The sequence below is a fragment of the Myripristis murdjan genome, chromosome 1, assembly GCF_902150065.1.
Source record: "Myripristis murdjan chromosome 1, fMyrMur1.1, whole genome shotgun sequence".
NCBI classification, from domain to species: domain Eukaryota; kingdom Metazoa; phylum Chordata; class Actinopteri; order Holocentriformes; family Holocentridae; genus Myripristis; species Myripristis murdjan.
Genome location: NC_043980.1, coordinates 27,028,281 through 27,051,889, shown reverse-complemented (window position 1 = coordinate 27,051,889; position 23,609 = coordinate 27,028,281). Strand labels below are relative to the sequence as shown.

The window sequence follows — 23,609 nt, the reverse complement described above, 5'->3', positions numbered from 1 at the left end:
TTCCCTCTGTGCCACGATGCAGCGTCACCTGCCAGATGTGCGAGCAAACATGTGGCGCTGAGGGAAGCTGTTGCGTAGTGATACAGAAACAAAGTAGTTCTTCCAGTTAGCAAGCAGGAAGGCTGGAAAAGAGCGTCAATAATGAATGCCAAACAAACCTGTGTTGTTGTGCATCCATCAACACATTTTTTTCAGCTTTGGGTTGTTGCTCAATATCCTGTTGTTTTCTGGGCCAGATCCACTGGTATTCATTTTAAAAAGCAACACTCCCAGTGAAGCTCTTGTTCTCACAACAAGTAAAGACAGGTTAAACTCCGATTATGGTGTGGCAAACACCACTGTATGGGCAAGAACTATCCACTATTTACTATTTCTACCCACGTCCACTGGTTTGGTTCCTATGGGTGGCATTGGGTGTTAGCTTAGCATAAAGACTTGAAGTCTATGGGAGTCACTAGCCTAGCTCTGTCAAAGTGAATAAATAAACCTTACAGGAGCTCTGAAGCCGTCTTATCTATACTATGTATCATGTGGATTTGAAATACACAGTCGTTTCAGGAGAAGTTAGATGTTTGGAGCTGTAACCTCTATTCCTTTCAACTTCCGCTCCATCATCTCCCTTCCTTTTCCCCTTTGCTCATCGTTCTCCCCCACCTCTCTGTCTGCAGCTCAGAGGGTCGTGGCCCCCTGGTGTATCATATACACACTTGCATACACACACACACATCCGAGTTGAAAAAACCAGGAGGCAGCTTGTCAGCAAACGGCAGTGTATTTCACCACAGAGCACAGAGAGCCAGGGCACTGGGAAACAAACCAGATGAGAAGACCAAGTGAACGAGTGAGTGACACCCTGTGGAACTCCCTCATCCCTCAACCTCTGATTTCACCCAACTTCCCATCAAGTCCATTTTTCAAAGTCTGCTGTCTGTTTATTTGTTTCGTTGCCTTTGTTCTTCAGAAGTTTTTCTTGCTGGTCATTTTCGCTCAGAAACATCCAGTGCAATGACGACGCTCAGAAAAACCTTATGTAAGTGGAAAAGGTAGGTTAGTTAACAAATATTACAGCAACGTTACAGTTACAGTGATACTGTTAGGGATAGTGGTGTTTGTGACGTAAGGTTACCGTGTTACACACAGTGTCAGTCAAACACTTACAGTATTCTATATACAGGAAATATGAACACGCACAAAGGCCCTTATATCTCTATATCACACGTACAAACACACTTTACACACACACACACAGACAAAATACACATTTTAATACAGTATTATAATAAGGTGTGTAGAAGTGCTCATTACTGACTTTATTCCCACAATGGTCATTTTGAGTTTAACATCTATTTGGAGTGGGATACAAAGCCACTTGTATCCCACTGTTTTGTACCAAGATGCATGTTATAAAAATATTGGTCACTAGATTGTTTCAAAGATATTAGAAGTAAATTGATCTCAAGAATCCACAGACATTTTAAATCTAACAGCAGATTATAGCTGGCAATATCTTTAGCCTAGGTGGCTTACTAGCAGGTAACAGTGATCTATCTATGTCCCCAGGGCTCTATATTCCCTCAATTTATTTTTTTCATAAACATCAAGGTAAAAAAAAAAAAAAAATTATACTGAGAACACAGGGCACTGGGAACATTAATAAGACGACCCCCCAGATACCGAGCCAGTAGCGAACGAGCTACAGATATATTTGGTGCTGTTCAGTGGAAACCACTTATCTCAAAAATGGCAACTTTTCAGAAACTAAGAAAACCTGTCTCGCTTTAAGCTTCACAGCTATGCATTTTTCAGTTTATATAACTCGTTTTGAAAAACTTTAACAAACCCAATGGTTGTACAGCTTTCTGAACCCCAAAAAAAGAAGGTAAGTTCTCAAATTACATAAATGCATGACTATCACCAAAATTCGAGATAAGTGGTTTTGTATATCTATATCTTGTTCAATCTGGTTTGCCTCTGCAACTGTTTTTATGTGTTGTGCCAGTCTCCCAGGTAGTGTTGCCACCCTGGGTACAGTTTAACTTCAAAATGGCCACTGCTGGAATAAGGTCAGTCGAAGTTCAACCCTGTCATTCCTTGCTGTTCCCTTCTCCCTATGCCTTCACTTTTATAGGACAAAAGAACAGGAACAGGCAATGTGACTAAACCCCAGAGCCCTCTTGTAAATGACATGTTCACATTATTATGCCTCAGCTTAAGGGTACTACTGTCTATTGGGATTCTGACTGAGTGGGGGGTGGGGTGGGTCGGGGTGGCAGAGTAGGGAGAGGAATGACACAGGGATAAAGACGAACCATAATTCATTCAGGACCAGGAGCTGTGAGTTTGTGTGTGCATGTCTCTGTGTGTTTCTTTAGCCGTCGAAGAGTCTCTAATTCGTCAGTCTACTGTTTCCGCTGGTGAGGGAGGAGAGGAACAATCTCTCCATTGTACTCGGGTTGGAGGAGAAGGAGAGGAGAGGAGGAGGGTGGGTGGAGGGGTAAGACTTGCTATCTGCAGCTGTTCATCTCTCCTGTGACGGCAGGAGTTGGAGAAGACGGAAGAACAAAAACAAGGGAGGTAAAGATATGGAGCAGGGAGGGAGAGGAGGCAAGAACGAAAAAAAGATGGCGCAGGACAGGATAGAGGAAGTGAGAGAAAAGAGATTCATCCCCTTCTTCTGTAAAAGTTCATTGACAGGAGCGCTTGTGCAACCTTATCACATAACACAGCATATGACCACGACGGGCCAAACCACCCGCCCCTCTCCGTCTATCACGTGTGTATTAACACACAGCAGTCTGCGGCTCTCTGCAAGCCATATCTCATCTCTACATCTTTTTTCTTTCTTTCTTAGCACTCTCCTCTATCCTTCCTGCTTCTTGTTAGCTCACGTTGACCCAGCTGTACCTCTAGAGGCAGTCTGACTTGGTTTAGTGACAGGGTTGTCATTAGTCATGGAGTTATCCGAGAGAAAAACACTTTCAGTGCACGTCATGTAGTGGGTGCTTTCCTCTTACATGTGTTTCAACGTGTATGTAGGTGAGAAGGGACTAAGAGAAAGAGAAGATGACTCTTTCCAGGATACACACATTTATACATGTTAAGTTCTGGGTCTGGGTGAGATGACCTTTCCTCCCTGACCCCAGCAGGGACTGCTGTGGCCCTGCAGCGACCTCACGGCTCCACAGGTTCAGAGTTCAGAGGAGTCAGCAGAAAATGTGCTCATATACACGCTGTAGTGTCAGAACTGAGCAGGAACCAGGCCTTCTCAGCAGTTCTCTGGGCCTTTTGTTTTCACAGTTCACAGTCAGAGAAGCCATCGTCTGTGCCATGGGAGTCCGTCCGAGGACCGGGGGGGGCGTCGGTGTCGAGGTCACTGCAGCATGATGTCTTTGAGGTTCTCCTGCAGGATGGTGTCCTTGACGGCGTGGAAGACGAAGCGGATGTTTTCTGTGTCTACGGCAGTGGTGAAGTGGTGGAACAGCGGTTTCCCGCGGTTACGTCTCTTACGGCTGAAGGACTGCACCAGGAAGGCCTGGAAGGACAGGAGGAGTGAGAGGGAGTGTTTGAGTATGTTTTCTGCAACTGGACATAAAAAAAATCAATAACAGCTAAGTATTGTGGTATTAGTTTTCTCAGTATAGCATCAGTGCTCAAGCCTCTTGTACCAGTAACGTTTCTGCAATTCATTTTCATATGACATCTATGCTTTAGTGCACTATTACGTTTTGGATAAGTGTATTGGGCTAATTGAGTTTTAATTTATTCAAATGACTCTGAATGAATTTTTTTTTAGTCAGTTTGGCCCCCAGTTTATCATATAATATGTTGTTTATTTTATTAATCTATCCAGATGTTGTGCTGTAGGTTGTATTTTAAGCACTCTGTTTATACATTTTCAGTCCATTCTGTAGAGCACTGCAGCGTATCACGATACAAATCGTATTGTGAGGTCCTTGTCAGTACCCATCCCTGGTGTGTTCATGCATAATTGTGAATGTGGGTGGGTAGATGAAAGAACACTGAATTCAAATGTGTGTAACATAATTAGGACATCAGATACTATTCAAAACAGCTTGTTACAGAAATGAGATGCAACAAAAAAAAAAAAAACCTCAGTAATAATGTTGATGAGAACACTAAAAAACTCTGTATGTGTTGTCCTCTATGTGTGAGTGTGTTTATGCGCTAGTGTGTTACCTGCACATCCTCTAGTCGGCGCGGGTCTCCTCTGAACTCTGGAAAGTTCTTGCGGATATCTGCCGTGCAAATCTTTTCCACCAGCAGGTCTGTTTTGTTGAGGAAGAGGATGATGGATACATTGAGGAAGAGCTTGTTGTTGACGATCGTCTCGAAGATATTCATGCTCTCAACCAACCGGTTTGTCCTGCGGTCCTCCATCAAGACCTGGAATCGTACACGATATATAAACACACATATTTTATCCTTTGGCTTCCAGCAGGTTTTTTATCTATGTACCAACTTAGCATCCAGTCGCTGTCATATGACTGACCATTCAGACATCTGAACAGACTGTATCAGTCTGATCGCAGCCATGGCTGAAGGAACAATCAAGTTTGCTCAACCAAATTCCATCCACAAAGACAGCTTTGTGTAAACCTCAAATATTGCATCTGCCTGTGATCTTGTTTTTTAGTCCATTTCTTAGTCCCAAAACTCAGGGAAATAATGTAATTAATTATGTGAGACTGCGGGCCGGACATCTGAACATCAAAGTTACATGATTTCAGGACGTGTGCCTGCATGTGTGCATACCTGGTCGTACTCAGACGATGAAACCATGAACAGTATGGACGTGATTCCGTCAAAACACTGGAACCACTTCTGCCTCTGGGACCTCTGCCCTCCCACATCCACCATCTTAAAAGGGATCTTCTTGATTACAAAGTCGTGCTCCACAATGCCCTTAGTCGCCTTCCTGGCAAACAAAATGTCCTGCTTGCCTGGGATATAGTTCTGAGAGAGAAAGGGGAAGAAAGTTTTTTTGTTTGTTTTTTACAACAAGTTTGAAGAAGTAAATAAATGTCTAGTTTGCTTGTTTTTGACTGAGCTAGTCATACGACTCACCAGCTGACCAATGCGGTCCAAGTTATCCAGGAAGTATTTGACCGACTCGCTCTGCAGACAGGAAGAGATTTCCATTAGATGGACAATGCAGCTGAGTCATTCTGTGACACATTGACTGGACTTACATGGATTCAAAAATGAAATCAAATTATACTCCTTGCTCTCATTATTAGAATAATTTCATTAAAATGTTTACATGCACAGTGAAAACACTGATTCATTATAATTCCCCTTTTTATGGAAGCTGGCATTCTGTGGTTATTGATTTAATACATCAGTCACCTCCTTCCCCATTAGCAGCCAGGGACATTAATGATTTCCCTAATGTCATCAGCCACAGTCATACTGCTGCTGTTATATTTCTGCTGCTGGCATGTCATTTTACCACATAATGTTTAACTAATGCTGAGACTCCAGAAACATGGAGCATGGGGATAAACAAATACTGCAGCTAGAATATAACAACAAGTCGAAAGCACATTTGGCCAGTACTGTAACTTGTTAAACTACTTTAATGGAGGGGCTGACTCACATTATTATGTCTATGTATGTGCAAACATCCCTACAATAATGTGACCAACAACACAATGTGCTGAATGTATTATTGGATTAAGAACTGAAGTAATTGGAACATGGCGTTTACACAACCCATCATTTTACTGGTGCTGTCTCATTGTGGCCTTTTGGTGTCATTTTTAACATAATCAGTCTCATATTGGCATGACCTTATGACTAATGAGCACTGCAAGTTAACAGGAACAGTTCACCCAAGACACAGGAAAAAACCCAAATATTTTCTTTATTACAGCTTTTTTGCATGTATATTTTTGGGGTTTGGGGTATGTATATTTTGGGTTCCACAAAACAATACCCTTCCAGCTCCATTGTGCTGAAGAGCTGGGAGACCGAGAGGATTGCAACAGACTGAAAACCTCATCACACCGAGATTATCTGGACAAATAGACAGCACCAGAGGTAGGCGACGAAATATCAGTTTACATGTTTGGGTGAGGTGTTCCTTTAAAGGCTCAATGGATTTTACAGACATAAACAAAGGTGCAGCCAACCATGAAACATAATGAACAGTTTATGTGGTTAACATATTTCGTCTTGTAATCAAAGTTTATAAAGGATTTCAAAAATCCTGCCTTATGCTTATGATACAGGACACGTTTTTTCAGTGAATCTCTTGATTTTTCTCTCTCTTAAACACACACACACACACACACATGTGCACATCCAACAGGAAACAGCTGTGTGTGTTAAAACTGAGTTGGGAGAGACATGGGGGAGGGAGGGATTAGTGAAACAGACAGAGCAGAGTTACAAAGTCATTTAGTCTCTCCCATCACACACACACACACACACACACACACACACACACACACACGGACACACACACATATGCTCTTACAACAAAAAATTCCAACCACATGCAACTTGATGTCACACCATTCCTCTTAAATAAAACAGAGAACAACTTTCTCCAGAGTCTGCAGAATTTTGGTTTCTGTCAATTTGACCAACTTTGAATCAGCAAACTCTGTGAAATCCATCCCCATCGGCCCTGACGTGGCGCGTCACAACCAGGAAACACGACCCCTGTACGGGTGAGACATGACCCTGTGACCCGCACGGCTGACCTGCCATGTCACAGCAGCGGGGAACAAAGCTGGCTACTCTGATTGGTGCAAACAGACATGGCCAGAGGGAGGGGCTGCATGGAGGGAAAGGCCGCGAGAGGGGAATTCCCAGAGACGAACAGACATGCAAACAGGGACACACATGCACATACATACACACACACACACACACACACACACACACACAAACACACAGATCATTGCCACTGAAGCTTAACTGCCATCAACAGAAATGAAATAGCCTGATTACTGATGCTGTGGAAGCATCAAACTAAATATAAAATTAAATTCATTTTATTAGTCCACAGCTGAGTTTTTAGCACCTCATGAAAGCAGCGCAATATCCACTCACTAAAACAGGAAAATATAGCTTTGTGTGTGTGTGTGTGTGTGTGTGTGTTTTGTGAGTAAGGCAGGAGGAATGTCTCCATTCATAGTGTGTATGGGCAGATTAGGGGCTTTATTACAGCTAGGCCTCAACAGGCTCACATTCGGTGCTGTGTGAGTCTGTGTGAGTGTGTGTATGTGTGTGTGTGTTTGTGCAGGTACGTGTTTGTTACTTGCAAAGTGTGTGGGAATGGGTGTGCAAGTATTATCTGGCGAACGCAGGCCTTTGCCCCAGTGCTTCACAAATTAACAATAATCCTCCAATTGTACACAAACTCCCTGTTAATATGATGTGCGCCATTCATTCAAGTATTGAGTAATAAATAATGCAGTAATTCTTTTTTTTTTTTTTTGATGCTGTTGTTCTTAATGACAAAAGAAAAAAAAACATATTGCAAATACATATGAAATATTATTTTGTTATCATTGTTTCCATATCCAGTCTTGTTTCTGACACAGAGTAAGGGCCAACTGCCTCTTTGGTTGTTATGGGAACATGGTGGCTTTTGGGAGTGTCTGGATCTAGCAGCTTGACAGAGTTCCAAACCTCACACACACACACACACACACACACACACACACACACACACACACAGGAGGATGCTGGCACAGAACAAGCAAAGAAAGGGAAATATAATACCCTAACTCAGGGAGACAGATAGAGGGGGAGAAAGATTTATCCACTCTGAGTAAACGATTATACATAATGTTATACGCATAGAGCCGGCATTAACCGAGTAAAAACAACTTCTCAGTGACACCAAAGGAGCAAAGGGACTTCCAAGTTACAGTCTTGTACAGTGGAGTGGTCTGGGTCTGTGAGTGTGTGTGTGTGTGTATTTCAGTATTTATAGCCCCTTTGAGTCAATGCCGGGGCCAACAAGTTAACCCTAAAGACTCACACAGCATCTAAACACGCGCTCATAGCTCGTATATTCAGGCTTTCAGCCCCAGTTTGCAGTCAAAGTTCAATTCACGGCCTCGTTTTTGTCAGCACAAGTGAAAGAGGTTTGGGTGTTTATGGCTTATATCAAATGGTGTGTAATCTGGGTGTGGTGAGAACACAGAGAGGCCTTGCGAGTACACAAAACAAAATCTCCGCTTGTGTTTGCTCTGCGTTTTGTTTTTCTCTCGCTATCTCTACTTCTTCACCCAGTTTTCTCTCGCAGTCTCCCCATCCCCCCACTCTCGCCTTTCCACTCCCTTTCTTCCTGTCATCTGTCTCTCCCTCCCTCTCTCCCTCTCTCCCTCTCTCTCTCTCCTCCTCTCCTCTCCCAGTCTTTGGCCCGGTTCCAGCCCTGCCTGGGAAAAGCTGACTGTGGTATCCCCGGAAAACTTCTCAGAGAGCGGGGAAAGACAGACACAGAGAGAGAGAGAGAGAGAGAGAGAGAGAGAGAGAGAGAGGGCTAGAGGGGGGAGAGAGGGAGAGAGGGAGAAAAAGAGGGGGAGTGGGGGTCTAACTCAGCACATTTATATTCCACAACTTTGTTTTTCTTTCTGTTAAGCCAGAACGATGTCTGCTGGCCTGTGCAGCTTTAACATTCTAGCTTTATCATGCAGGGACTCCAGATAAGACAAGCCAGTCTGCCCACTGACCCAAAGCTGCACACTGACAGCTCACACACACACACACACACGCACACATACACACACACACACACACACAAACATTAAGTGAGAGACAGACGGAAATGACACCTGCCTGACTCCAGACTGTTTTATCACTGACAACTTGGTAACGAGGTAAAAGGTCAAAAACTGTTTCATATCCCATTGTTGCAGCTTTGAGCCGTCAATGTAACTGCTGTGATGCTTCTATTAAACTACAAATATCCTTGCTGCACCGCTGCAAGGAAACAAAGACAGCTAATAGCAAGACCAGTTAATAATGCCAGTGCTCCTTCACCTCATCCTCCACCCTGTGTTGAAGATGATGGAGGATGAGGTAATGCCATTTTGCTTGAATTTTTCACAATTCTTCTACAAGATTTGGTACACTTAATACATTGAGATATAGAGTCCATATAGTCCCGGGGTTGAGAGGCTATTCAGTAACAGAGGAAATATCACACATGCCCAAAAATATTGTGATTTTCCATATTATCAGCTATGCGCCAAAGCCTAGTTCCTCATGGGTTAAGTGACAGTTAATGGTGCCATTACTACGGCAACAACTTATTGAACACCTGAATGGCTTTTCACAGCAATTTTGTGGGGGCATTAAGCGGCTGCATGTAGAGCCAAACAGTTCACTATCGATTCTATAAATTGTTGAAACTAGGCACTTTACACAGGACCTGCAACACGCTGAGCTGAGCCTCTTTAGACAACATGCTGTAGAAGAGAGCAGACGTGGTTTAACAACACCTGCAAGAGCACTGACAGGTTATTGTAAAAGCCTTATGTTACATTTTGTGTTTCATTTGACACAAAGTCAATAAGTGCTTTACTTAAGCCACCAGGATGCCTTTAAAGAAAAAAAAACTTTACTTGCCATGTCCAATCAATTTTTTGTTAAAGAAACTGCAACTTAAGGCTGGGGTAAAACAGAAAATGAATTTTTACAATTGCATACTTTGTTAATTTCACTGCCATTACGGATTACACCACTGTGAAAAGCTGTGGGCAATAACAAATAGCTCTTTATGGTTCTGTAATGATTCCATATAAAACAGTTAACGACCCTTAGCCTGATTCAACAAAAGGACTTAAACCACCATAAGTGAGGTCGGTAACTAGTTAAAGTGTCTGGCACAGTCGTCCGTCTGTCCCCCCGGCCATCCCATCACCCATTGCTTCAGCCTTTTCTGCATTGTGCAACTCACCAGTTGGAATTCAGACCGCCGTGCGTAGGCCTCCTGTATGCCGGTGTCCGCCCACAGGGCGCCCAGCGCCTGCACGTACAGCTGAAACTCACTGGGCTCCACCCCCGAGGCACCGACACGCCCCTCCCACGACATCACCAGCATGCCCTGCTTCTCGTTCTCACAGCTCTGCCAGCTGATGCCCAGCTTGTCCCTGGCATCCACCAGCACACGCATGCCCTGCAGAAACAGCACACACACACACACACACACACACACACACACACACACACACACACACACACACACAGGATGCATTAAGTTACATGTTTAATCAAATTTTTGTGTCTCAATCCTTGCACAAAACTGAATTAGGAGGGACTTGTATAACAACTGGCATTTCTCTGACATGCTTCCACATCAATACTTTTGCTTCTGAGTGTATCTTCTGCGTATAAACAAATACAAATATTCCCTGACCGCAGAGAGGGAGAGAAAAAAAAAACTTCAACACTGTCTGCATGTGCATCATCCTGAAAATAAATAAGCATATATTGCGTCTGGCTTGAAAACAGTAACTCTGCTGTTTACAAGTGATAATTAACAGGATAACTCATGTGTCTGACACACACCATGTTAAGTTAAGTTCTCTGTCTTTTTCTCTCACACACAAACACATGCATGTGTGTCTGCCCGTGGTTTTCTAAAGAGAACCATGTGGACTGATCTGTATGGGAGGTCCATTCCTGAGCGATCAAACTAACCAACACATGCGCTCATGTACAAGCACACAGACATACACACTAGTTAGTTAGCTAGTTCATAACAGAACTATAAAAATGCTCATAAATATCTCTGGCCTTCGTTAAGGCAAAGCTTCTGTTGATCTGTTTGAACCCGAGACAGGAGGCAGCATTTTGTGTGAACATATGAAAAACTGTTTTTGTGCTTGCAACATGTCAAGAGGTGTGTGGTGGTGTGCATGTGCCTGTGTGTGTGTGTGTGTGTGTGTGTGTGTGTGTGTGTGTGTGCGTGGTTTGACTGGGAAGCCCCTGCATGACTAAGTGGTGTGGTGTGCTTTTAAGTCTGATCCCTCATGGAAGACCTTTTCTCAGACTGACTGTCGGTCTCTCTCATATAAAAACAAAGATTTGTGTGTTTGTTTTTAGGGATGAGTAAGAAGGCCGAGCTAAATGACTGAGGACATCCCAGTATTTGGCTGGTGTGTATCACACTCTTTCACTCTTACACACATTCAAAGTACTCAAGAATCGTGAAAGTCATTACTATCGGATGGTGAGTGAGCATTGAGTCAGGTCCACTCATAATTTTCAGCAACATAATCATCTCCATTTGTCTGTCTGTGTGCCAGCCTGAAGCTAACCACATCTGTCTGTTTCTATACCCTATCTATGTATCCATCTACATATCTGTCTATGTATCTATGTATCCATCTACATATCTGTCTATGTATCTATGTATCCATCTACATATCCGTCTATGTATCTATGTATCCATCTACATATCTGTCTATGTATCTATCCATCTATCTTTTTGTCTGTAAACGTGTCCATCTCTCTTCCTGCGGGTTTGTATGATTGCAGAGCTGTCAATCTTTCTGTCTGTCGGCTTAAGTCCATAAAGTTTCTGTCTGTAAGACTGTTCCTAAGCCCATCTGTCTTTTTGTCATATAGATGAGGCTGATATGATCAGCCACGGTTAGAAAGAAGATCTATCTCTCATCACTGAATGGGTTGGCTTGTCGTATGTGTCATTGCCGCTCAGTATCAGACCACGTGGGAGCAGACAAACAGGACAAACTGAAGTCATCGTTCTGGCAGCGGCCATCAACGGCACAGGCAGGCGCTGACATTGCCAGCGGGCTGGAGGTGGCTAAGCGCAGTTTTATTTATTATTGTATTATTAATTTTCAAAGTAGTTCCCTCCTGTGCGCGTGCCCGCGTGCCCCATCCACTATGCCGCACTCCTGCTCCCACTTGGCGCCGGCACTTCTGTGCCCTGAGGACTTAAACAATGGGGGAGGGGGGCACGTTGGCAAAAAGCACCACACCACACACAGCGCAGGTTATATCAAAAGGGGTCAAAACACACCATGAAAGCAGGTAAACAAAATGTGGCTTCACCGTGCCCTGTAACACCCAAAACCACACTGATGGAGTTTACCCTTGTAACTTATAAAAAGCTGCAAAATTTACTATTTATACTATTAATGTCGATGCAATGGTGTTGGGAAATAACTGATAGGTCTGACTTTCATCATCATGAACATCAGTTGCACTTTTAAAAAAAAAAAAAAAATGTTCTAAATATAATTATTACTGGTGACTAGAGACAGACTGATTAATCATGCCAATATCTGGTATTTCCAGACAATTACTCATTCAAACTGACACATTAAGCATTAAGTGTGACCTCATTATATCTATATCTAATTCTATATCTTTATACATACACATATAGATATATGGATTTATAGATATATAGCTATAGATATACATACATATAGTGTTATTTTATGTTAGCAAGAAAACTATTTTCTCCTGTAAAGTTAAAAAATGGATTTTAAGTAACCAGTCTTGTTCACACTAATTTGATTAATTTGTTCACATTAATTTTGATTACCTGTTTTTATAAGTTTTTATAACCTGTTTTATAAATCTCATAACTTATAACTGTTTTATATATTCTGTGCTTATTCCTTTGAAATGTGTTGTTGTGCGTGCATGTGTGTGTGTGTGTGTGTGTGTGTGTGTGTGTGTGCTTGCGTAGGTGTCAAGCATACACATTGGTCCATCTGTAGTGGAGAAAATAGATGTTGTTGTGTTTTGTCTGCTTTCTGTTCACCTGCCCAGGGACAGCAGATGGAAAATAGTTTGAAGCTAAATCTTGTACAAAGCATCTCTGTATCTTTCACATGGTTCCTTCCAAAAATAATTGAATAACCTTAAACTGATAGCTTGTTAGCTAATCTGTGCTTGGTGTATGCAACTGGACTACACATCAAAACATCAATCCTTAGTTTTTATGTTTCTAGGTTTTAAAACATAAAACATAAAATGGACATGTTTCTCCTTTCAAAGGGCATAATATCACAGCTGGCTTCCTGCTCTTTAGTGGAGCTTTAATAGCTCAGATTTAGGAGCAGGACCACACCTCAGCTCCACCTCTTCTCATACTTTTATGAGTCTACCTGTTTTGCACACCTGTCTGCCCTCGCTCTGCCTGCTCCTCCCTCCCTCTTTGCTCCCCCTGTCTTTATAACAGGGCTGCCATGGGTGGTGTGTCGTGACTGGGAACTACAGCAAATCCTGGTCTAAAGCCTTGGCTTCTCCAAACAGCAGTCAACACCGCTCAGACCTGTTTGGACTTTACCACAATAATCACATTTGAAGTCATTAAGCACTCTAAAACTCCATGCAGCTGGTGTGGTCCCATCAATCAGATAGCAAAGCCTCCAACATGCATGGACTTTTTTGGTTTCTGTTTCGGGCTCATTTTTATTTTGCTTTGCAGCAGAGAGGCTGCATTGTTTATAAGCACTGATACTGGTAGAAATATTTTTTTGTTTTGTTTTTTTTGCAAGATTGAAGGTTCTCAAGTAGGTGTGGGTCAAGGGATTACATGAGATGAACCTCTTGTTAGTGTGGCCTCCTCTTTTTTATTTATATACTTAACATGTGATGACAGGTGCCATTATCCTGTATCAGAGTCAGATGAAGAGGTTTATCCAGGGCTTATAGGCATATAGCGTCCTGATCTTGCCTTGGACATCAACTATGTCTGCCCACTCTGCCCCTAAATCCTGGTGTTTTTGGTGGGTAAGGCATTGTATTATGGGGATTCTGTAAAATTGAAGGCTGTTATCACCTTCATCTGTACCAGCCCTGTGTGGCAGTCAGAGCGGATGCACTCATCCCTCAGGAAGAGTCTGGTATTGTTAACTTGGCAAAGGAGGCCCAGCCAAAACAGCAAACAAAAGAACAACTCACAAACTACAGGATAGTGGACGGGATAAAAATATGTATGACAACAAAGCAACATTTGAGTCAGGTTTGTGTGTGTTGGGTGTGTATGAGTTTGCTTGTATGTGTGTGTGTGTCACCACAATAGTTTTTTAAAATAGAGAATTACTTTTTTTTTTTTTTTTTTTTTTTGCCTCATCAGGTGAAAACCTCATGTTTCCAAAATGTCACCCTCTCAAAAACCAAGAAAAGCAGCCTTGAATTTCTCTTTACCACCATGTGTGTTAAAGTTTTCTCCAGCAGGTTTTGACAGGTTTCATTATCTGAAGGATCAAAGAATTTTTTCACTAAAAGAAGAGCAAGTAATCTTTGAATTAGAGTTAAAAGATAGCCACAAAGGTTTCCACATGACAGCAGCAATTATAACTTTGACAGGTTACAACTTAAGAGAGGCCAAAGTCTAACCTTTTGGACTTTAAACTTAAATTCTGTGCAGCAGGCCCAAGACATTTTTATTCACTTCCCCAAAAAACTTTGTCCTTACCTTTATTATATTTTCATAGATAGTGTCCCGAAAATCCAGAAGCGCTTTCTGATCAAACTCTTTCCCGTTAATGATGCGCATCTGCTTGAGGAATGTGGACTTTCCGCTCTCCCCGGCCCCGAGCAGGAGGATCTTCACCAGCCGGCGGACGGCTCTCCTCTCCCGGGCGAGCATCGCGTCTATCTCCCTGCTCCTCCGCCGCGCCTCCCGCTCCTGCGCCGCGTCCCGCTCGCGGCTCCTCTCCTTGCTGCCGCCCGGGTCCCTGCTGGCCTCGGCCGGGAGCAGACAGCGGCTCAGGGTGCGGACCACTCCCGACATGGCGAGTCGTCGAAAAGTTCACCAAAACTTGAGTAAAAAAATTGTCATCATAGGATGTGACCTCTTATCAAAGGCCTGGGATTGAAATAATCCAATCCAGTTAGATCCACTGTAAATTAAACGTCTCCTGTGGCCGAGAGTGAATAAATAAGCCTACATTTAGATTCACCGGGTGAGCCCGTTATCTAGCAGCGCGCTCCGAGCTCATCTCCAACCGGGAGACAACCCGTGTCCATCTTGGATACACTGCGCCAGGCACGTCCGTTCAAAAAAAATCACATCGGATGAAACAGAAACAAAGGAAGAAATACCCCCAGAGTAAAGTGTAGCCAAAGTCTTGCAACTTGTTGAAATGTTCAGGCCCGTCCCGTCCAGAAAACAGGTCTAACGTTGGCTTCTAGAGAGGCCTGTCCAGCCAAAGCAAAACAACTGAAAAGGCACACCAAAGGCTGGGCTGACTAAGAAGAGTGGGACAGCCTATTCACACTATCTAAACACCGCCAGTGCTTTATGAACTTGGGCAGCAGAGTGAGAGCAGCTCCTCCGGGCGGCGGCTGGACGGTTCAGGCCGGGAGGGGCTCACCGTCAGGCGGCGCCAACACACCGCACAGACAAAGCGGGACGGGACGCCCAAACCGGCCCGCATGGGGTTAGGAGTTTAACTACGTCTTTATTGCACTCACTTTTTTTAATCACCTTTAAAGTAATTTTGAACAGGCAGCGCACTACATTGTTGAGATTTTAACCTTTGTAAGCCCAAAAGCAGCCTGAGATATTGAAAGTGAAAGTGCACCTTCGGTCGTTGCCTTTAGACTTTCTCCATCAGAGCCCCTCAACTCTGGAAACTAACACAGTGTCCTCTAAAACACTCTCAAAACATGATTTTACTTTGGAAACTATGGATTGGTCTCCAGTGTTTCATCTCGCTGCATGTTTGTATTGTATTCACCTTCTCTATCTCAGACCCCACTGACTGGATTTTGACAAAACTGGATGACGCATGTCTCAGTGTTTTCAAAATTGCACCAAGTCGCCCATGGAGGCACCAGAATTGCATGTCAAAAAAAAAATGAAGCGTGTTAATGGTTGGCCCACAAGGGACATCTAAATCTTAGCATATGCACACATCACGTGATAACTTTGCTTTATGCCAGTTCACTCTATCAAAAGTCACTTGTGGGCATTTAGTGGGTGTGTACTTGGGTCAAGCACTGGAGAAAATTCCCAGTTGTGTAACACTATTTGTTTATGTTGAACTTTATTTGTATTAACCCTTTCCTCAATTTGATTTTGTCCCAAACATCTGTGAAATTAAATCCTCAAAGAGATGATTACAGTGAACTGACTAGCAAGGGGGCTACAGCTATTTGGACATGATGGGATAGCCACACTATATAGACTAACAATAAGGCTCTTATTTTACATTACAGAGCAACAATGGCAGAAAAAATATCCATATTTCAGACTAGTTCAGGTAATGTTACACACCAGGAAGACCAACTGTCTACCGCTCTCCTCCATGCATTATTTCTGTTTTCACCATCTTTATAACGTATCATATATAGGTCACATAATTTGGGAAATGCTGACACAGCCATGATAAATTTCGCTTCCATCTTTCATCCAAACATGAAGTGGAACCAGCCAGGGCCAAAAATCTAATGACCATGATTTGAAAAACCTCTTCTTGCATTAATGTGAGTGACTGTCAGTGCATGCAGATGAGCTGTTTCACTGAACTGCAACATGCATTCTGGGCAACATGTTTATTGTCGTCTTGTTTTCTAAAATCATTTTAGTGCACTTGTTCCATTTGTAAACAGATTTTATTGTACCACGTTTGCTGGTACGTTAGGACACCCAAAGAGGTTGCAAAATCATTTGGGCGGGTTACAAGAGGATTTATGTACCTGTCCAGTGTACAGAGCTGTTGTGCCAATTCTAGATATAGATTAATTCAATTTAAAGTCTTACACAGATTGCATTACTCCAAAACTAAACTCGGTGAGATATTTTGAATTGGTTCCTCCCATGTGTGATATGTGGTACTGCCAAAGGGTCACTATCTATCTATCACTATCTATATTTATTCTGGCACTGTCCAGTATTAGGTAACGTCTGGTGTGACATATTTAATTGTGTTTTCCAAACAATATTAAATAAACATTCAGCCAGACGGTAGTTTGGTGATATTTGTTTGCTCTGACAGGAGGAGGGCCCTTCCCTCCCACCGAAAACCAGGCTGTCAACGCAGGCAAGGTTGCAGCTAAAAAAAAAAAAAATTGAATATTACAAAACTGGAAGTCACCATGTTTCAGAGGGTGGCTCATTGAAATGCTTTTTGTTGCTAAGATGAAACAGGTTTGTTTAAGCAAATGGATTTCACAAAACTATTTCCTGGAGGTGTGGAAACCTTTTTTGACCTAACTGTATAAATCATGAGCTTTGCTGCTATGGTGTATCTTTATTCTTTGAAATCCCTGTTTACCCTTGACCTTCCTGGCAGAAGGGGCAGTCTCTTGTTTTGTCAGTGTTGCTGTTGTTGTCAGCTGGTGGAAGTTTTGGATATGAATTGCCTGTCTTTCTTTCTGTTAGATTGTGTAATGGTACTGGGTACTTTGTTTATATTGTGTGTGTTTGTTTTATTCCTTAAACAAAAGTCAAAAACAAACAAGGACCCCCAGGGAGTCCCCAGAAAAATGGGGAATATTTAAATTTCACTATTATTCCACTGACTAGAAGTTAGCCCAATGAGAGATTGGATAAGAAAGACTATTCGCTCCCATTCTTCACTGTTAATTTTCTAATCTACAGTATAGACAGTGAGGGAAAAACTAAATCTTTGCAGATGGGGATCCCTGACACTGTTTTATAAAACCCACAGCCTGATGTGTATCAATTTCAGGGTCCTTGACACTGTGAACCACTGATTTATGGAATAGAAAGAATTTACTTCAACTGTACAAATGTATTATCATGTCTCAGCCTCATGTATTATCATGGCTCATTTTGCTCTAATTTGCCTTTTTATTGTAAAAAAGCTCAATAGTTATCAGCCTCTGGGCCTCTTCTGATTATCAGATAAAACTAACTAAAAAGGGGAAATCATTCCTCGGTAGAGCAGTTCACTCTGCCATGCAGCCTGTGATGGGAGGTTGTGAGTGGGTAATACCTCCTTTTAAAGGTCCAAAAAGGTTGAGAACCACCTCCCCGGTCAAGTCATATCCATTATTACATTATTATTATAACTCATTATCACAAAGAATGTCTCAGTTGGCCATACGTATAATAAAACAACAACTAGAAACACTTCTAAATATGTAAAAATGTTTACAACATTGTAAACAAAATATTTGAAGAATATGAAAAAGTTACATAAAACACAACGCTGCACAATGCACAAATACATCCTGTACATTCATACCTGGATACAAATGAATACACACATATACAAAAATGTGCAGCATACAATACATGTGAGCAAATAAAAGTGAATATAAGCTGGAAAACCATAGTTCAGTACTAAGTAAGGTTGGAGGCTGACGCGAATAGATGTGTTTTCAGTTCACAGTCAGGGTCCGTATCGCATCGCACACACACACATGCACGTACACACTCAGCACAGCTGTATCAGGCCGGCAGATGTTGGGACCCTTGGATTGGTGCTGGTTCTGCTGAGAGTAGGTGTGGAGGAGGGAGGCTCCAGGACGCTGGGATGCACTGCTGAGCCCTTTTGAGGTGACGTGGCACTAAATCAATGCGACATCTGTGATGGGAGGTGCCCACTTGATAGCTCCAGCGACATACCCACACTCACACACACTCAACACCTGACATTTAGATTATGTGGTTAATGAATGATGCTGCCTGTCTGATGGTCCCGCAGATTTATGACAGCGCAGCCTGATGTCCTCTATCGTCACCATTTGTAAGTTAGTGCATCATTCTTTTGACATCTGAATTGGGCTCGTGTATGGATGCTCACCTTGGATTATGTCACTAAGGAGTGATGCATTACATCCTGTATAATGGTATATTTTTTTTTTCTCTCTCTCTATTTATTTGCTCATATTTTAGCACATTTTTATTTGATGCTTACAGTTTTATTTATCATGTACGACACTTTGTGCTATTTTGATGAATGCTGTACAAACAAAGGTTATCATTATTCAAAGGTTAATATTTACTTCCCTCCTCTTAATGTCATATGAGGTGATCTTTCAGTGAGGCCACAGCTTGAAGTGAACATCAATTTTTCAGTGAATTCTGTTATATATTCTGTTTAAAAAAAAAAAAAGAGTAACCATTTTGAGCTGACCTAAGTGTTGTAGTGACCTACTTTGCTGTAGTGTGGAGAAGTGATTTTTGACTAAAAAATTGGCTGGCTGACGAGAAAAGTGGAGCAGGAGGCATCTTTGCAATGCACAGTGTACGCCTGTGTTAATGACCAGGCCTCTCTTAACATCAAAATTATTCTTCCGATGGTTTGTACTCCATCTCAAAGAAACTGAGAGGTGGGTTGAAGCCGATTTTAAAGTCCATGTTTCTGTCCAAGCCAGTCAACCTTTCAGAAGAACTTTGGTTTTTCATTCAGCCACAGCAACACAAGGCCCTGACAGCTTACCTGCCAAGGAAAGAGCGGCTTCTGTCTGGTCTGTCAGCCAGCGGGATCCAGGCGGCTTCAGGGCCAGATCCACTACAAGACCAAGCAGCCTCAAATGGCACCAGTTTGGACATCTCGACTGTTCAAACAGACTTCCTTTTTCTACGCATCAACTGGCCGCGATTATCGAGATGTTCACTGTTAGCCAAAAGGGGTGGTCCAACCACAAGTCAGCCAGCTGGACGGAGCAGAGGACATGGAGGTGGAAGGATATGAACGAGTGAGAGCCAAGGGAGCTGAGCCCATCAGAGAGACGCCATTCAAATGAGGCAGAGGACACGGAGTCAAATATCACTTTAAATAACCACTTCAGCTGAATCTGAAGGAATGTAATTGTATATCAGTTTTCAATCAGTATCACAAACGTGTTTTTGTTGATTTACATGACGTCACTTACCTGCTTCCAGTCCAGAAGTTACTTTTTCTTCAACAAAACGTCGACATGTCAGTTTTTTTGTTTTTTGTTTTTTTTTTCAGATCAAGTATTTCTGGCAAAGAGGCATTCTAATTATCACTGAAGCCAGTAAAGCAGCTGGCATCAAATCTGCAGATTACAGAGCTACTGAAGGTCAAGAGGCACTCCTTGTCCTGTAGCTGTGATGTCGGAGATATGATGCAAAGAATTCGTGTTGAGATTAACGTTTTCTAAATTAAAGGCTGTAGCAATAGATTGAAGGTACAATACAAGCAAAACTGCTAGAATAAATGGTGAAGAAACTGCATTGGTGGATAATAATAAATATATGCTCACATTACTTTGGAACAAACACTGTAAAAACAGATGCGATATGTGGGAAAGTGTTGTTTTTTTAACTGTAGAAAATAAATACTTTTAAGGTGTGTGGTGAAGTGACATCCTTGTCCTTATTGTGGTTGAATTTTATTGAAATCTTTTGTAAGCCTGGTTAGGCAGCTTAGACCTAAGCAATAAAACTGATTAGAGAACGGGAGTGATGAAAATAGCAAGTGAGGATATTGCTGACGCAGCTAAATGAAAACTTTGGGAGGCATGGAGTGAAGGGCCAATGCCATTCTTGATTGTCCCAGTTTGAGCTCTTGGCACCACTTTAATCTGCCTAAACTCAAGAGCAGAAAAATCAAACCCTTATTCATCCCCACTTCAATTAGACTGCAAATTTGCACATAAATTGACAAAGTGCTTTATGCCTGAGCCAGAATTGCACTGTATTGAGCTCTCGACTGCTTATCTGGTCCTGTCAGCTGATGTTGGTCTGTGTGATATAGGCTGTGGTGATTTGTTGTGTGTGTGTTTACGTTATATGTTTGTTCATGTGTTGTGCATGTTGCTGAAAACCCCATCTGCACTGCAAATTCCCCCTACAAGACAACTGATACGCTCTGTTCTGCCGCAGTGGTTTTCAATATCGTCATCTTGATCCAGAACACTACATTCCTTTCCAAACAACCACTGCACACACACACACACACACACACACACACACACTCTTACACACTTGCAACACGATACACACACACACACACACACACACATAGTGCCCACTAGCACCTATCTTGTTCATAAAGCAGGAGTATCCTTCAGCCTCTACACAAACCTCACTATGTAGTGTATTTGCAGTTAAGAATTAGAGAGGATTGTATTACACTGGAGTAAAGTGACAGTGATAAAAAATGTCATTGCCATGTTTTTTTTTGTAAGAAACCCTCTCGCTATTTGTAAATAAAAAGGCTGAGGCAAATTGTAGTGTGAGGAGATATTCATACCTTGTGGAGTGACAGATTTTTTTTTTTTTTTTTTTTTTTTTTTTAGCAAGTACAGCTCAATTGCTTGAAAGCCATTTCATTTGGTGATGTTGAACTTTAGACACGCTGCAGCAAGTTGTCCTTGACCGCATCACCTAGAGTGCCCAGACGGTCCAGAGTGCTTTTTAAATGCACAGGGAAGGCAATGTTCTGACTGTATTTGAAATCATGAAATGAAACAGTCTGGTTGGGGACTGAATGAGGCCACTTTCTGGCACCCAGACTGCCAACTTTTCAGGTTGTTGGACAGATTTCACACGGGGACAAGTATGAGGAAAGGAAAGCGGTCAAACCAGGAAGGCATCATACACTAGAATGGTTGAGTAAAACTGTTAAATTCATCAAACTTTAACCTCCTCAACCTTGCCAGTCCTCACTTGGCTCCTCATTACAATTGCATGCTGCACAGCCGAGCTTTGTTCTAACCCACAGAACTTTATTTTAAATTCTAGTGGAGGTTCCCAAAGAAACCGATATATCCTGCTGAATTACAGGGAAATGTGTATAAAATGAAGCAAATACATCTTGATGTAATGGTGCAGCTGTAAAGCAATGGCATCTTGGGTTTGACTATTTCACTCAGCGGGATGTGGCGTCAGTGAAGTGTCGCAACCTGTAGATACAGGCCATTGTTGTACATTTTTTGGGGGAAAAAAGCATTTACTAAAGGAATATACATCAAACTAAGCCATGTTCTCTCTGATCAAAGTGGGCATTTGGTAAGTCAAACAAAATCATGCAAGAATGAATAAAACAAAACAACTATCCACAACGTGTCTTTTTTCCCTGTTTCAGCTCACAGACAACGTTATGCTGCAGTTCTTTCGACAGAGGACAGGGGGAGCTGCTCCATCAGATTTGAACACGCAGGTGCCCTTCTTTCCATCCCTTTATTACAGCAGAGGAAGAGGGAAGAGGCGCATTGAACGAGGAGTGGAAGGAGTCTGTGCCACGAACATGACACAGTCATTGACTGACTGACAGTCAATGGTCAGTGAACCCCCGCACCCCACCACCCTCCCCCCCACACACACACACACACACACATGAACACACTAGCACACACACAGAAACAAGTGAGGTTTTTTTTTAGATGGCTCTTTAACTTTAATTTTTACATCCAATATATTAATAGCGGTAATTTATGTGAATCAATGGAGTATGTGCACATAAATTATGTGTATGAGGAAGACAGAGAGAGAGAGAGAGAGAGAGAGAGAGAGAGAGACATAAGCACAAGATTAAAATGCATCTAGTCTACCACACTAACATAGCAACACGCTCGTCTCGTGTAATTAGCCTAAAAGCTTTTTCATCAGGCTTGGAACAACACGCGCGCACACACACACACACACACACACACACACACACACACAAACACACACACACACTAATGGACACTACCAGAATGTGCTTATACCCACTAATATTCCACATTCACCTCTTAACACAACAGGAAAAGGCGACTGTCTGATGGCATCATTGACTCGATGTGTTGGTTTGTGTTTGCGTCAGTTATTTATATGCTAATGAATCTGGAAGGGCATATAGAGTGGTGAGAAGGTGTGTGTGAGCGCGTGTGTGTGTTTGTGTGTGTGTGTGTGTGTATCGTGTTGCAAGTGTGTAAGAGAGAGAGGAAAAGGAGGTAAGACTCACTCCAGCCGGATCACAGATGGCACTGGAGAACCTTGAAGATGAATGTTGTCTTTTGATGAAAGTCAGAACAACACGGTCCTATCACTTTGCAGAACTATGTTTACCCCTTATCCTCTTCCCTGTTATTCCCACTTTACTATGATGAAATATTGTTATTCAGGCGCACTGTCTGCGTGCCTGTCTGACTTGAGATATCTTGGCACAAAGCACACCTTTTGTGCCTGACTGAAATGCCTAATGCAACTGTTAGCGATGATTGACAGGCCCACACTCCAGTCAGTGCAACATGCTTCTTTTCATTCCCGTCTAGTTCTTTCTGGGGTGGCAGAGTTGCTGTTGCTGTTGGATATCAATGAGGTGAGATTCAGTGAGATAAAGAGCGGGCAATCTACTCTAATGTTGAGACGCTGTGAGTTTGAATCTGACTCATGACAGCCGGGGCATGTAAACCACATCACTCCTGGTTATCTGCCAGGAATATATGGTCTATTGTATAGTGGGGCAAAAACAAAGAAGGGAGCACTGATTGGCGTATGCTTGGGATCTGGTCAATCATCCTCACAGGTCATGTCATCATAGCATTTTTGAGAATTCCAGTCCAAAAACTTATAAACAGTTATCTATGTGAGAAATGAATGGGGGTTTCCTAATTCATATTACATGTGGACATTTGCTTGGATATGTTTTTGTTTTTCAGCTTTCAGTTTTTCAGCTTGTATACTGTAATCTGATGACAATCAGTGT

The 23,609-nt window shown here is 42.4% G+C and overlaps 1 protein-coding gene across 1 annotated transcript; it reads right to left on the bottom strand.

Annotated features, from left to right (window-relative positions):
- Window positions 1-756: 756 nt before the first annotated feature.
- gna12a (guanine nucleotide binding protein (G protein) alpha 12a) lies at window positions 757-15,244 on the bottom strand. Its single transcript, XM_030060096.1, has 6 exons — window positions 14,447-15,244; window positions 9,941-10,159; window positions 5,086-5,136; window positions 4,774-4,974; window positions 4,198-4,404; window positions 757-3,532 (listed from the first exon to the last, which is right to left on the bottom strand). Exons 1-6 carry the CDS (start codon window positions 14,762-14,764, stop codon window positions 3,371-3,373), a joined length of 1,158 nt encoding a protein of 385 aa, XP_029915956.1. The 5' UTR covers window positions 14,765-15,244; the 3' UTR covers window positions 757-3,370.
- Between the last annotated feature and the right edge of the window lie 8,365 nt (window positions 15,245-23,609).